This window comes from Asparagus officinalis, chromosome 7, assembly GCF_001876935.1.
Source record: "Asparagus officinalis chromosome 7, Aspof.V1, whole genome shotgun sequence".
NCBI classification, from domain to species: domain Eukaryota; kingdom Viridiplantae; phylum Streptophyta; class Magnoliopsida; order Asparagales; family Asparagaceae; genus Asparagus; species Asparagus officinalis.
Window position 1 is genome coordinate 13,296,899 of NC_033800.1, and position 16,728 is coordinate 13,313,626.

A 16,728-nucleotide genomic window follows, 5' to 3' on the forward strand; every position below is an offset into this window, starting at 1 on the left:
TCATTGAAGGAATCGAGAGGGGATTCTGGCTTTGGTCCTAACTATAGTAGGGTTTGACCAAATGAAAGATGAAAGTTTGAATGATTTTAATCCATGACAGATTTTGGTGTACTCTTCGTCGATCGATTTGACCGGTGAGGAATTTTATGAGGAAAGATTAACTGTTTATAGATTTGAATTTCATCTCAACAAAAGCTGTAAAAGAACTTTATGATAATCAAAAACAGATTATTTGAAAGATCAGTTTCATATTTAGAACAATCAACTGATCTCGGGTTATCCCGAAATATCCTATACAGGATTCTCTAGGAACTTCCCGTTCTGCATAGGTTATCCTGAGCATATTACAGATAATATTTTTTCAGGAACTTCCCATTTATTGGCATCATTAGTCTGCTACCATCCTGGGTAATCAGGCGGTAAGCACCGTTTGAATAGACTGTTTCTATCACAAACTGTCCTTTCCATTTGGGTTCGAATTTTCCTTTCTTCTTGGAGTTAAGGATCATAGGCCGTCTTTCGGCTAAGACCAAATCTCCTTCTTTGAAACTCCGTTGTCGAACTTTCTTGTCGAAAGCTCGGGAAATTCTGGCTTGGTAGAACTCAATATGCTGTTGAGCTTCTAGTCGCTTTTCATCGAGCATCTCGAGCTCTTCGAGGCGTTTCTGATGTTGTTCTTCGGTTGTCATCTGGGTTGCGAGAGCAATCCGAAGAGATGGAATTTGTATTTCCAATGGAAGCATGGCTTCACATTCGTATACCAACGAATACGGAGTCATTCCCGTCGGTGTACGTACCGTGGTACGATAGGCCCATAGAGCCGCGCCAAGTTTATCATCCCAATCTCGTTTATTAGTTTTCACGAGTTTTGCCAAGAGCTTTATGATTGTTTTGTTGAAAGCTTCAGCCAATCCATTTGTTGTGGGATTGTAAGCTGTCGACGAAATATCCTGAATTCTGAACTTCTCACAAAACCTGATGAAGGCGTTGCTGATGAATTGAGGACCACTGTCATGTATGACTCGTCTTGGGACACCATGCCGGTAGATGATATGGTGTTTGATGAATGCGATGACGTGAAGTAATCGGTGATTGCTAGGATGAACCGATCACCTTTAACTGATGGGGGATTTATGGGACCAACAATATCCATTCCCCAAGTCTCAAACGGCCATGACGTTGCTGACGGGTGTAGATACTCTGGAGGTTGGTGCATATAGTTCGTATGTAATTGACATGCTTGACATCGTCGGGCGTATTCAGCTGCGTCCTTTATCATAGTTGGCCAATAATATCCAATTCTTCTAAGTCGATCACAGAGCTTAGGACCGGGTTGATGTGAGCCACATGTCCCCTCGTACGCCTCTTTGAGTGCTTGTTCTGCTTCCTTATTGGAAAGACAACGGAGCAATAGACCGTCGTACGACCGTCGGTACAACATTTGTGATTCAGCATTGTAGTAAAATCTCGGTGCTCTCCGCCGAATCGAATCCCTTTCTTTCACGTCTTCAGGTAATATACCGTGTAAGACATAATCGATGATAGGAAAACGCCAATCTCGAACTTCGGGTTCAACTCTTGTTGAATATGCTTCTTTGGCAACCGAATCGTAGATAGGAACAATAAGTTGGTGAGTTCTCACTGTGATTAATTGTTCTGTCTCGGGAGGTTGAGCCAGAGATACCGACAATGCCGCCAATGCGTCTGCGTATGTATTTTGGAGACGCGGAACGTACTCGATAAAAAATTCTTCAAACGAGCTTGCCATCTCGATGGCCACCTGGTGGTATGGAATCAGGTCTCGATTTCTGACTTCATACTCTCCTCGAATCTGATTAACTACCAGTTGAGAATCTCCAAAAGCTTCAAGGTATTCGACCCCCAGCTCTTTGGCAAAATTGAGTCCAATTATCAATGCATTGTACTCGGCTACGTTATTAGAGCATGGTTCGGTCAACGAGTATGCTCTAGGTAAGACATGCTTTCCCGGGGAAACTAAAACGACCCCCACTCCTGAGGAGATTTTAGAACATCCGGGCGCGCTCGCCACGTTGGTTGCTCGGGAACGCCAATTCATGGAGGCCGGTTGGGTCATGAACACTCGGATAGGATTTATGTTGGAAATGACATAGATTGTCTGTCCAACTAAATAATGTCGCATTTTCTGGATTGCGAATACCAAGGCGAGACATTCTTTCTCGATCATTGGATAGCGAGATTCAGCTCCTACCAGTGTACGACTTAGATAATATACCGCTTGTTCGTGACCGTTATCGTCGTCTTGTGCAAGTAATGCACTTAACGAATGGCTCGTCGCTTTGACATAAATCAAAAATGGTTTGCCCGATTTCGGTGCAACGAGAATAGGTGGATTCGCCAGATATTTCTTAATATCTTCGAATGCCTTTTGGCATGCTTCAACCCAAACGAACGACACACCTTTCTTCGCGAGTTTAGAGAACGGTTGACATTTTCCAGACAGATTTGATATAAACCGACGGATGTATGCCAATCGACCTTGCAACCCTCTGAGTTCTTTAAGATTTCTCAGGGGTTGTAGCTCGTGTATTGCCTTCACCTTATCAGGATCAATATGAATACCTTTTATGGTGACGACGAATCCAAGAAATTTACCGCTCGACATTCCAAGGAAAGACTTAGTTGGGTTCATCTTTAACTGATGAGTTCTCATAAGTTCGAACATCGTTTTCAGATCGTTAATGTGGTCGTTTTTATCACGACTCTTAACGACCAGGTCATCAACGTAGCATTCGACGGTCTTCCGAATGTGCTCTTGAAAGATCTTTGTCATCGCTCGTTGGTATGTAGCGCCGGCATTCTTCAAACCAAAAGGCATAACAGTGTAACAAAAAACACCAAGGGGTGTTCTGAATGCTGTATGTTTTTCATCGTCTGGGTGCATCTTGATTTGATTGTATCCAGAAAATCCGTCCATAAACGACATTCTCTCTAACCCGCAAGTGTTGTCAATGATGACGTCTGTGATCGGCAAGGGGAAATCGTCTTTAGGACATGCGGTGTTTAGATCTCTAAAGTCAATGCAGATTCTAATCTTTCCATTCTTTTTAAGAACTGGAACGATATTGGCCAACCATTCAGGATGTTGTTCTTCTCTGACAAAACCCGAATCAATTAATTTATTGACTTCAGTTTCTATTGCCGGACGAAACCGTCTTTGTTGTTGTTTGACAGGTTTGGCATCCGGTTTAATGTTAAGGCTATGCATTGCTACATCGGGGTCGAGTCCCGGTATATCTTCGTAGTTCCAAGCGAAAACGTCGATATACTCTTTAACGAGTGCGATTAGTTATTCTTTTTCATCCGTTGGAAGATCATCGCTAATAAATATAGGCTTTGGGTTAGCTTCGTCACCCATATTAACTTGGACTACTTTATCTTCGGTAGGAGGTAAATATAGGCTTTGGGTTAGCTTCGTCACCCATATTAACTTGGACTACTTTATCTTCGGTAGGAGGTTCAATTTGCTCAAATCGATCACCGTATTGGATATTCATGTAATGTATCCAAGGATCTTCCCAAGTGGGTAACTGATCGTCTTCTTCTGTTGTAGAAGGGTCAACCGTTGCCATGTTCGACATGAGAGTTTTGAACTTTTCTCCAATGCTCACATCAGAATCCCAATTTGAAGTATCAGATGAATGTCCGCTCTTATCTATTAATTGGTTAATGATCTGTTGGCCATAATCGTCATCGGATGATGAAGCATAGCCCAGTCCCCTATTACGACCGTAATAATTATCTGGTTTTCTTTTTGGTACATAGGCAGGACGGGGTGGAACCCTAATACCTTGACCAAAATAAAGACCTTCACCAAGCGAGAGGTCATAACCTTGTTTTGTCATATAATCACTCACTTGTGAACTACACCGAGAGAAATGTCGTCCGGGTTTTTCTTCATCCGAATTGGTGTCCAAGAAAAGATCAGGAGTTGGGGATGGATCCCCTTTTCCAAAGATTATTTCTTTTTCACCCCCTGTCTTTGCGGGTAAAATCATAATTGTTCCGACTGGATTTTTAAGATATTTTATCGTCGTGCAAGACGAGCGAAGCGGCATGTGTAGACTAGGATCGTCATACAATTCCTGCATTATATTATCAAGACAAGGCGAATACTCTAAATCCTCCTTTATTATTTCATCGGCAAGTTGCCAGTTACAACTTTCGTCCGACGATTCATCACCGTCAAGATCGATTACAAGAAGGTTCTTAGTCGCTATGTTGCACTGTTGACTCAGCGGTTCTGGCTGTTCATGCACCGGCTTGACTTGAGTCAGAAATACCTCTGCATTGGCCAAAGCTTCTTGTAGGGCCTCCCTGGTTTCTTTGGATAATCGCAGCAACTCATACAGCGTTATCCGTGCAGGAATGTTGGCTAATTGCGCCATAATGTCGAAGCTATGCGGAGTCTTCGAGCTTTCCGGTTTGTCTCTTCCAATTGGACGACTGAAACGAGACTGCTTCGGATTCTGTACCTCTTGGGGATTCTTTTCTTTTGGTTTATTCACCGGCTGTCGTAGAGCTTCTTTACCCGGTGTGGGACTCGTAATCACCCCCATTTCTGTGAGAGTTTTGGCTGGTCCCCGCTTATTCACCCCCTGCTCACTAGGTGGCGGATAATTGTAGTGATATTCATTTCCGCTCCGTGTCACAAAAGCTTCTTATTCTTCTTCAGAGAGCGGGAAAGTGGAGATTCTTTCGTCATCTTCCCCTGGAATAGCAGAGACTCCATAACAAGACTTCCCTTTTCCTTTATACTTTCTCCCGGATGACGAACCAGCCCATTGTTCATCTCCAATCAGATCTGGATGAACCCAAAGGATTTCAGTAAAATATAACGGTCTATCATGCTTTGAATTCCTAACCTGCATATCTTCTTTTGTGAAAGCAATGCAAGGAAATTTGGTGGCTGCCAGATTGCAATGATGTACTGATGACTCTGGCATTTCAGGAGTTGGCTTGATCTGAGTGAGGAATATCTCAGAATCAGCCAAAGCTTCTTGTAAAGCTTCTCTGGTTTTTTTCGAGAGGCGCAACAACTCGTATAGCATGATCCTTGCTGGGATATTAGCTAACTGAGCCATGACGTCGAAACGGTATGGAGCGTTTGAGCTTTCCGGTTTGTCTCGTCCAATCGGTCGACTAAAACGAGACTGCTTCGGAATTTGAACCTCTTTGCGTTGAGGTTCTTTCTCTTTCTGCTTAGCCGGCTGTTGCAGCTTTTCAGTAGCTACTGGAGGAGTTGTAACTATCCCCAATTCCTTCAGAGTTGTAGCATTTGGGCTAGAAGTTTCAGGATATTTATAATGGTATTCATTACCACTCCTTGTAGCGAAAACTTCTTGCTCTTCATCAGAAAGTGGTAAAGCTGCTATCTCCTCATCGTTCTTCTCGGGAATCGCTGAAACTCCAGGAGTACACTTTAGGAAACCTCGGCTCCGCAGATTTTTGCTTCTGAGGCCGTTGTTGCCATTGTCCTCGAGATTGTTGGGGTGCTTGTTGCTGCGACTGTTGCTGCTATGGTTGCAATTGAAAGGTTTGATTAGCGTCAACTGCATTAGCTTGTGCCTTACCTTTCCCCCGTGGGACGAAGTTTTGCTTTGGAGCACTTGTCGCCACCAGGACAAAGGAACCGATCCGAAGCTAATTGAGACCGCGTTTGTGCCTACTTTCTTCTCCTTTGGCTTCGGTGTCACAATACCAACATCAATTAATGTTTGTATTTTGTCCTTTAAGACATAACACGTCTTAGTAGGATGGTGGACCCTCCTGTGATAGGCACAATACTTCGGGTCATTGGTCTTCGTTGCTTCTTCTTGGTTTGTGACCGGTGGAAGCTTGATCTTGTTATTCTCCAACAAGTATTTGAAAATGACTGGAAATTCATCATCTTTGAAATAGTATTCCTTCGGGAATCTGGGCTCTGAAGTCTTGGGTTGTCTCGGAGGCTATTGATTCTGATTTGGTGCCAACTGGAAGGCTGACTGCTGCGGTTGTTGTTGCGGCGGCTGTTACGACGTTTGATGTGCATCCACAGCTACCGTGGACCCTCTTCCTCTGCCCCGAGGATTAAAGTTCTGCTTTTGATTATTAGCTGGTGGCAGACCTCTCTCCAAGTTCTTTCTCTTGAGAAAGCGTTCAGCCTGTTCACCTCTCACTTTCAATTCCTTCCAAGTTTTAGAGGGCACAACCCCCATGACCTCTAATACATCCAAGGACAGGTTATTATGACAAGTTTGCAGAATAAATTCCTCTGTAAGTGGATCTCTACAGTTCACCGCTTTGTCCCGGAATCGTTTGACAAAGACATCGACTGATTCCCCATCCTTCTGCTTCTCATCCAACAACGTGCCAATTGAGACCTCTGTGTCGTCGTCGAAGAAATTGGTGAGGAATAGTTCTTCCATATCCTCCCAGCTAGTGATACTCCCGGGCTTAAGGCGTCGATATGAATCGAAGGCAGGCCCGCGAAGGGTTCCTACGAATGACCGGACCATCAGGGCTTCGTTCCCGGATATTGCGCCGAGATGCGACTTGAAATAGATCAAGTACTGAGTTGGTGAACCCCTGCCATCAAAAGGAGTAAAGTTAATCAAATTAAATGTCTGGGGATAAGGAATCAGGTCCCACTCCCTCGGGTATGGGTATGGAATGCCCGTTTTCTTCACTTCTTGAGCCGTCATCAGAGCGTTGACTTTGCTCTCGAGATCATGCATCTTCTTGTCCTCTTTCTCGTTTTTCTTCAAGTAGATCTGTGGAGGTTGAGTGGATGACTTGGTCGGACCGCTTCCGGAGTTGTCTTTATCTGGAGGAGGATCGTCAAAGATAGTCTCATCCTCTTCATTACGTCGACTTAATTCCACCTTCTGGCTCGATTCCGGTTGGTGTTGCTGAACCTGCAAGTCTCGCATTTGCTGCATAGTCAACTCCATTTCGGTTTTGAACTCAGCTCTAATTTCTTCGCGTTGTTTAGCCAACGCCTCCTGCAGGATATGAGCCAGTTGATCCGGCGTGATTATAAATGATTCTCTGACTTGCCCAACACTGGACGCGGTATCGTCCGATGCAATGGCGGAACAGGTATCTGACATTTCTTCATCTGAAGAGAGCCCCCCGTGCATTCTCTTGTAATCTCGACGTAGGTTGGCTCTTCTTTGTAACCGCGACATTCTTTGAGAAAGACCCCGCTCAACTCTCCCTCCCGGAGAGAAATCGGGGTCGTAGTTAACTGACTTTTGCTTTCCTTTATTGGTCATGTTGATAGTGACCTCAGGGAACTCATCTTGTCGGATTACAGGTTTCTTTTTATTGAAACGTCTTGTTTTGGGTCTTGACGCTTCATTGGACAATCTTTGAAATACGGAGACTCTTGTTGAATTATTCTTAGAGCATCCACATTCTGTCAACACTGCTTTAATGAGTCTCTCGCAAGCGCAATGAGACTCGTTTTCTCTGACAACTCTCTTTCTTGAGTTATCTTTCTGATAGTACAGCTCATCATTATTGTGATTCGAGCAACCTATCTTTTGCCTTTGAACTTTGTTAACATGTACAGGACGACTGGTCGTCGCCTCTGGGCGATCCAAAGTTGAATTTTTAAATCCACCCCTTTGCAGGAGTGGGGTTTTCATAGGTCCTAAACGAGAGTGGACTGATATTCTCTCGTTTCAGATTTGTGCAGTTCTGACAGGAGGGTGTTTACGACCCCCTGTATATGAAATCACTACGGGTTTATTTACAGGATCTGACGGTTCTTTAACTGGGGCTTTGCCTCGATCATCAGCCGAAGGACCGAGGCGATCCGCCATGGTGATCTTAAACTTAGACAAATCTGGGCTAACCCAGGGTTTCACCGACGACGCATTTCTGTTTCCTCGACTCTAGGTCCGCATAGTAATGGACCCTGTCGGTTTGTTGCATGGCCTTAGCCAATTGACGAGCACGGCGCTGGCGCTGTCTCTGACGAGCTCTCTTCGTCAGCACCGGTGAGCTATTGATCAACGACTCCGTAACGGGTGTAGAGTCGTTTTGAGCAGGGATGTCGCAAGGAGATTCCTTAGCAGCAGTCGGGCAGGAATCTTCGCCTGCGGTCTCCGTTGGAATTGCAGACTTGAAAGTTTTCTTGAAAGGTGAAATCTTCCTATATTTGCGAGACGAGGAAGATTTCGCAGATGAGGATGACAAATACTCTTCAAACTTTGCTTGATCGAATTCATATTCGATCTCTTCATTGACAACGATCTTGATCGGTTGCGACACCACGGCCTCGGCAGCGAGGCCGCTGGCTCCCACTATGGTCGCCAGTTTGTTTTCAGCGAAAGTTGACTCCATTGTCGATTCCATTAAACTTTAATTTGTTTACACGAAATTACAATGAAAATAAATGAAAATACAACTTTCGAGAAAATAACACAGAAATTGTCTATCAACTCCTGTCTTGTGGGACTTTGCATGTGTCGTGAGTGCTTTGGCTCGTTGACCGCCGAATCACAGATCGTGAAGGGGGTTTAATGATTCTGACTTCGTTTATTGAAGTAAGAACTTGAAACGATATCTTATCAAAGTAAGATAGTCGTTCTTCTTAAAATCAAGTCAAAGCTTAATTTCAAGGAGTTGCACGAAAATTCAAATCTGCTCTCTCTGCTCTGGATTGCTTGAAAATATGCTCGATCCTCGTCAGAAATGACCCTAGGGGGGTATTTATAGCCTCTGGAGTTCATAACTGAAAAAACTCAACAAACGACGAAATTAGACTGGCGAGACAGTGTTTACTGTCTCGCTTCTCGGCCCGAGAGACAGTAAATACTGTCTCGGAAACAGTAACCGCAGGCAGTTTTCATTTTAACTGCCTTCCCATGTTTCAAACTCCGTTATTTTGGCAGTTATTCACGTGATTTTCGCCCACGATGTTTTCCACGTTCCTTGGCAGTTAATGGACACATGTAGGGCAGTTACAGAGGTGGTTTTGACCATTTCAACACTGTCTCGCTGGCGAGACAGCGTACACTGTCTCGTTGGCGAGACAGTTCATATCTGTTTTGATTTTTTATCCAAAGACAGTATGAAGTGATTTTCTGATGATCTTCTCTATGTTTGGGATATCTATTAGCATTTTTTGATGCCTACACTCATCATGCAAGTGTTTCTTCAGCAATTTTCTCTTTACATAACCTCTTTTTCATCTCTACACTATAAATAACAATCATCCATTCTCTTAAACCCACCACATCACCTACTAAGCTAAATTCTTACGCCAACACAATGGTTTACACAATATGTTATATGGAAAGTTTGTCAAATGTTTTATAGTGTATGTAGCTTGTATATGTATGTGCACGTGCATATATTGGATGATATTTGTCAAATGGTTTGAAGAAGATTATTTTACATGGAGTTGAAGACTATGTCTTATGTTCAATTCATAGCTCTTGATTTGTGTTTTATCTCTTGAATCCTTGGAAAAGAGAAGGATAACAGATTATAGAAAGATTATTATTTGAAATTTTTGATATTTAAGAGTATGTATACATTTGATTTAAGAACCAAAGATTGTTTTATTATGTGCTTTTTTGGGCTGTGGATTAGGTAAGATTTTTATTGATCTTTTAATAATTAGAAAGAATATATAATCTTATTTTTTTTTGAGTTTATGCAAAGCTATTTATAGATTTTTCCTTGCATGATGTTGTAAAGAGCTTATTGTAATATTTATCATAATTAAATTGTGCTTTTTCTTTTGAATATGGGTTATAAGTTGTGTTTTCTTTGTTCATTAGATGTATTCACGGTTTAATTCTTAACTAGTTACTTGGTTCATATGCACTTTAAGTTCAGATGTGCTATTAAGTTATCCAATATTTTCAATGTTTCTTGTCCTTTTGATTTTCTTACCTCTATTAAGCATTTTTTATGTTCTTTCATTAATCATTGTCTTGAATCACAAAACTTTCTTTGTCTTCTTTTTGATTAACCACCAATAAATTCTTTGTTCCTATCAACTTTAGGCTACAAATATTAACTAATAAAACATATTGGCTTTATCTTCTACTCATTGAGTAAATTAGAATACACAAACCTACATATGATATACTTGATTGAATTGCTTAAAAATTTCGATTTCTTATATATATGAAATCCAGACTAATTTGTCTTTTGATTGAGTTTGTTTAATTTGGATTAAAAAAATTGACCTATACAATTTCCATGAACTGAGCTATTCAAACAATATATTTATATCAGTTGTTATTCTATCTTGCTATTATAGCTTTTGTGACTTTGCATCTAATAACAATTTTTACTTTTCCAATAAGATTCTAGACATTTAATAAGTTTTTATTTAGTGATCTTTGTAACTTTTGTTCATGATATATTATAAGTAAATATTTAAGAATCAATAATATAGAACGTATTATTTAAAAGTACGGCACGTGCAACCCACATGTGTGGCATGCTAGTCCAATATAAGTACAGATTTCTCCACTTTTATTGACTGGAGATTGCCCAGAAAAATGCCTAAAGAAAGAATATATGATTGGAAAGAGGAGAGGGCTGTCTTGGGCCTCTCTTCGTTTCTTAGCCCACATCGTCTAATTTGGGCTAAGTCCTGTAGGCATAGGCCTATTCAATAAGAAATGTCTGAAGAGAATCAAAGCTTGTCGAGGGCGATGCAAGGGGACTTCATGTCCTGCTCCTCTAACCGTTACCAACGTTAACCCCTTGTATATTTGACTCCATCCTCCAACCTGAAACAGTGAAACATGTATAAAAATGACCGAAGGCTGTAAGTAAATAACTAGCAACATACGTTTTAGAGAGCAAAACTATATATAAGGAAATGTTGATCGTGAAGTTCATATTACCTGCCCATGATCATACCAAGGATGCCAATTTGCAAGAGTTGTGAGGTTCAGCGCGTCGATAGAGTATCTTGTTCCAGTTACAGGAACTACTGAGTCTGCATCTCCACTGCAATTATGATTATACAAACATTAGTCTATGCAGTCACACCAATTTATTAGTTACCCCTTATATATGTCACTGACAAAAAACATGCCTGAAGACCCAAATCCTTGTGCCGGCTTCGATAAGCTCTCTGTAAATAGGAAGCATGGATTTTGGAGAATCTCCCCAGTTGTTACCGACAGTATCACTGTTCATAAGATCAATAACAATTTGTAAAAAGATTTCTCGACAGCGTAAGCTACAGAAAAGATTTCTTGGCACTGTAGGCTACGAATGGAATTGGGAATCACAATTAATTAGAACTTATGCTAAATAACGAACCTGCATGTCTCCCACGGGTACTTTATTCCTGTAACATTTGCGTGGAGTGCTTTTTGCACTTCAGGACGGTTGTAGTATATTTTTGAGTGGCTCTCAGTGCAGGGATCGTAAGCTCTTACCAACCAAGGCTGTGATAAAAAGGAAAATTATTTTTTCTTCCTGTCAATAATTTTTGAAGACGTATTTGATCTTCAACTATGTGAATTATATTACAACTTATTTGGCTCGGTGGTACCAACTAAACGTGTGCTTTGTGAACAGAAAGTGTTTAGGCTCATTATTTGGCAAGTAGGCCATTAATGACTACAAGCAAGTTGAATCCTGTCATAGAATCTAACAGGATACTTATCATTTGATCTTAGTAGTTTAGAGCATCTAAACACATAATATTGTACAATTGTACATAAATATATTACTTCACCAAGTTTATCCGCCTAAAACATTGGACATCATACATCTTTTGAGAAACTAAGACACTGATTATTATAAGGGAGCTAACTGCTTTTCAGTAGGATACTGATCATTTGATCTTAGTAATATATAGTATAAAAAAAATTCATATTATTGCACAAATCAATGCATCAGTTCATGTTAAATCTATTTCTTTCAAAAGCAAAAAATTCATATTATTGCACAAATCAATGTATCAGTTCATGTTAAATCTATTTCTTTCAAAAGCAACCCTCCTAGTTGAATCAAAGCCTGTTACTACCGAATATAAATAAAAAAAACATTAGCTAAATCAATAAACAATTAAAATAAAAATGATGGTATTCTCCTTAATACTAAAAGAAAAAGAAAAAAAAAGTTTTTTTCTTTTTGGTTGTTAATAATTGATTCATAATAACTTACATAATGGCCCCTTCGGTTGCCTCTTTGAGACCCAGAATTATTGCACGGTGGGGTGTAAATACTGTAAGGATCAATATGACCCATCTCCTTATCGGCAATTTCATATACATCATTACACTCATTTGAGGGATGCTGTGATACTTGGGTATCACATTTTATGTTCAGTTGATGGTAAGTGTTGTCAGATATCAATCCATGAGTCCACAAGTACTCAAAAGTTCCCACAAAATCATTATAGTCATCAGTTACAGCATTGCCCACCTGAAAAGAAAAAAGCATTATTGATGAATTGTTCAGACTTTTTCACTATTGAGTATGTGAATGAATGAAAGAGGCATATAGAGTACCATAAATCCCTTGAAGTTAATTATGGGTTTCTGAATTCCCTTGTTATTTCTGTAAACGAGCTGGGATAGTTGTGGAACATAATGTCCTGAAATGCAAATAGAGGGACGAAATGTGAAACAAATGAAAGAGTACAAAATATTCAAAAGAAGAATAAAGAAAAAGAATGATATAATATAGAGAAAAGTTAAATAGTAATGATCCGCAAAGCCAAAAGTCGAAGAAAAGTTTTTAACAACTAAAGAAACGATCTCGCTTCTGGAATTTTTGATTATGCGACTAATTAGTCAAATTAATGAAATTTGTAAATTACATAAAAAGTTTAATATGTTTACTTACAAGAAGAATTATATGTTCTCATGCATATGGACAAAATAACAATAACAATAATAATAATAATAATAATGTGGAAAAAGTATAAAGAAGATTAGAGAAAATTAGAATATCTTTTCAGATATAGACATAGAATAATTGAATGATAATGATTCAAAAGAGAAAAAACAAAGATTAACATTTTTCATGACTAAAGAAAAGATTTCGATTTTGGCATTTTATGTCTATGTGGTTGTTTGGTCATGATCATAACTTTATAACCATACAAAAAGTCTAAATCACAGTGACAATTTTGTTTTCATGCTGAAAATATCATATAATCTCATGAATATTGACCAGAAAAAAAAAAATACTACAAGCAATCAATTCTTACAGAACTAGATATCCGTGAGCACAACATGACTAGATCGAACAGCCCAAATAAATGTAAAAAAAAATCTTTCTTCAAAATAAAGTAAAAAGAATATTGCTCTCAGTATTGCAACACCTCGTTAGAAGACAAACTATCCAATATTATATTTAAAATAATCGTACTTTCTCTGTTTCAAAAGTTATAAAAAATTGTAACAAAAGGAGAGAAGCCTTTATCATGTACCTGCATAACTCTCTCCTGCAATGTAGAAGTCCCTGTACTTGTACTGAGGGAACCTCTCGAGCCAATTCACCAGAAACGTATAAGAATCTTTAGCTACATCAACAAAAATTTCAATCCAACGTCACAAAAATTAACTTCTCTAATTATATAAAACAAATTAAAATCGATCAGAGAGACTAACAACCTGTACGGGCATCACCAGCGGTGTAAAGATCCTTAGACGTATTGGAATACGAGAATCCAACTCCCGCAGGCGAATCCAGGAATAGTATGTTAGCAACTGCCACAAAAAACACCAAACAAGTTCAAATTTTGACACAGACCCACTTCAGTAATTGATGTCAAAACTTATACCTCTATTCCAAGCGTACTTGTTCAAGAACAGGGTTTTTCCATCAGGATGAATTCTGAAAGGGCCAAGCTCCTCAGAAGCACCATAAGCGACCGAAGAACATCCAGGGCCACCATTGAGCCAGAGAACCAAAGGCGCAGTTTCAGAGTTCTTCGGAGTTTCGATTAACCAGTAGAATAGAGCTCTGCCAGCAGTTGAATTCACAGTCACGTAACCTGAGTATTGAGCGAACTCAACTGGGGGTTGGCCTGGGAGGCTTGAGATTCTATCAGAATCTTGATCAGCATTGAGATTGATTAGTGAGGAAACCAATAGAAGGAAGGAGAGAGATAAAGAGGAGACACCCATTGGCTCTTTTTTGCCTCCCCAGAAACTACTTGTTTCCTAAAGGCTATATCTTGCGGGGAGAGAAGGTGGAGCCCACGAAAAATCATGCCATTGGAAAAATCATAGCAGGGGTTACTCATTGAGGGCCATGACTTTTTATAGTATTTTGGTTTAAGACCATAGTTGGTAAGAGTATGACTTCTTTAAGTCTTAGGATTTGATAACTGAGAAAAATATTTGAGGAAGAAGGCTTGTTCCTCTTCATTGTGTAAACACATTTGCATAAAAGTTACAGACGTAATTATGGCATGGAATAATGGTATTATTCCATCATTATTCCACAACATTTTATAGGTAAATATGGTATATAATATAATATCTTATACAATATATGCATATAATCTCTACATAGAAATAAAATATAGTAAAATATTCCTACCCCCTCCCCCCCCACCACCCAAAAAAGAAAAAAACAATATATGCATATAATCTATACATAGAAACGAAATATAGTAAAATATTCCTAATACACACCCCCATCCCCCAATACAATATATGCATATATTCTATATATCATATAAACAAAATATAGTAAAATATTCCTACTCTTCCCGCCCCGAAAAAAAACTCATGGTGGATCAAACACTAAGATTTTAAAGAGAAAAAACTAATGACGCTTGGATGTATGAGCTCCGGTGAAAAAATCAGCAAGCTTGAGCTCAAAACAAACATATGGTAGAGAGATAACCTTAGTTTTTGAATAATGATGACGTATGAAATGACAATCAGTCTCAATGTGCTTCATATGCTCATTAAACACCGGATTGGTGGCGATCTTTCTTGCACTTTGATTGTCGCAATAGAAGAGAGTAGGAGAAAGATAATCAATGCCCATGTCATGTAGAAGCTGTCACAACCAATGATCTCGGATGTAGTATTAAACATAACCCGATACCCGACTTTAGCATTGGATTTGCATACCACATCCTACTTCTTAGCCCACCATGAAATAAGGGTTTCACCAAGAAATGTACAGAAGCAAGTAACAGATCATCAATTAGTAACGTAGATCGGCCAAATCGGAATCAGAGAAAGCACGAAGTTGTAGCATTGAAGTTGATGAGAACTGAGGAGAACAAAGGAGTTTGAGATAAAGTACCACAAAATAACACAAACTTTGCAGTACAATGGCATAATGAACTGATGTAGGTGACTGAACAAATTGACTCACTACATGGACAGTATAAGCAATGTCTGTATGAAAAATAGTGAGATATGACAGAGTGCTAACAAGTTCATGGTACCGAGTAGGATTTTTCTAAGGTTCTCCTATATCAAATGCAAGTTTTTAATGAAGCCGAATAGGAGTGTGAACAGTTTGATCGTCAGTCAACTCTTTGAGGACCAAGAGATCAGAGGTATACTTCTACTGAGAAAGAAGATAGTTTTATGGCCCTTATTTGTGGCCCTTATATTACTTTGAGGCCCAAAAACAGCAAAGATGTCCAAGATCCTTCATCTCAAATTTCTGATGAAGAGAAATTTTCATGGTATCTAGAAATGAAGGGTCATCACCAATGATGACCACATCATCAACATAAAGGAGAAGTATGGTGTGATCTCGATCAAAAGTATGAACAAACATGGCATGATCAGTCTCATTCTGGATAAAACCCATATCGAGCACTACAGAACTGATGCTATTGCACAAATAATTCTGGGCTGGTGCTGTTGCTACATCTGTATAAACACATTTGTATACAAATTACATGGCATAATTATGTTATGGAATAATGGTATTTTTCCATTATAATTCTAGTATATTCTATAGGTGGTATATACGATTTATATTGATGATGTTACTCGTTTAGGATTAGGATTAAGATTTAAGCTTATGGTGTTATTCATTTAGGGTTAGAATTCTGAGTTGAATGCAAGGTGTTATTTGTTTAGGACATGAATTTAGACTTTAATTTAAATTGTTATTAACTTAGGACTAGAATTAATATTTAAAATTATGAGATTATTGATTTAGGATTGCAATATAGATTTGAATTAAGGCATTGTTATAAGTTTTATCTCACTCTTATTAGGATTTGACAGCCCTAATTTTAATTTTTTGTCTATAAATATTACCCTAAATCTAATACAAAATTAATTAAAATTCTACATAAACTTTAAGTTCGAGAACATTTAGCATGGAGTTCTCTAACATTGGATATTTAATTTTAAAATAAAGTTCCAATATATGTGAACATTTAAAAATTATGAGATAGTCCATGAATTTAGATTTTCGTTCGAGAATCTAATTTCTAGTGCGAGAATCTAATTTCTAGTTCAAGAATCCATCCAAAAGTATAAAATCTTGACATTGCAGGTTGAGGGGTATATTTTTATATTCTACCATGCATGTGCAACTTGAATGAGGGGACTCTTGCTCCGGTATCAATTTATTTTAAAATTAGTTTTTAAATTCATGCCCAGTACTGGTTGCTCTGAAATCACAATCAAGGTCTAAGGGTGTATTCTACATAGGTAGATCACGCTCCTTTAGATGTTCCCCTAACCTAGGTAGGCAGCGTAAGTATTGTCTGGACACTAG

At 39.1% G+C, this 16,728-nt stretch overlaps 1 protein-coding gene across 1 annotated transcript; it reads right to left on the minus strand.

The window, feature by feature from the left end:
- LOC109850047 (serine carboxypeptidase-like 27) lies at nt 10,422-14,242 on the minus strand. Its single transcript, XM_020419950.1, has 9 exons — nt 13,802-14,242; nt 13,632-13,727; nt 13,448-13,540; nt 12,522-12,607; nt 12,175-12,435; nt 11,323-11,450; nt 11,093-11,188; nt 10,899-11,004; nt 10,422-10,781 (listed from the first exon to the last, which is right to left on the minus strand). The coding sequence occupies exons 1-9, from the start codon at nt 14,145-14,147 to the stop codon at nt 10,626-10,628; spliced, it is 1,368 nt and encodes a 455-aa protein (XP_020275539.1). The 5' UTR covers nt 14,148-14,242; the 3' UTR covers nt 10,422-10,625.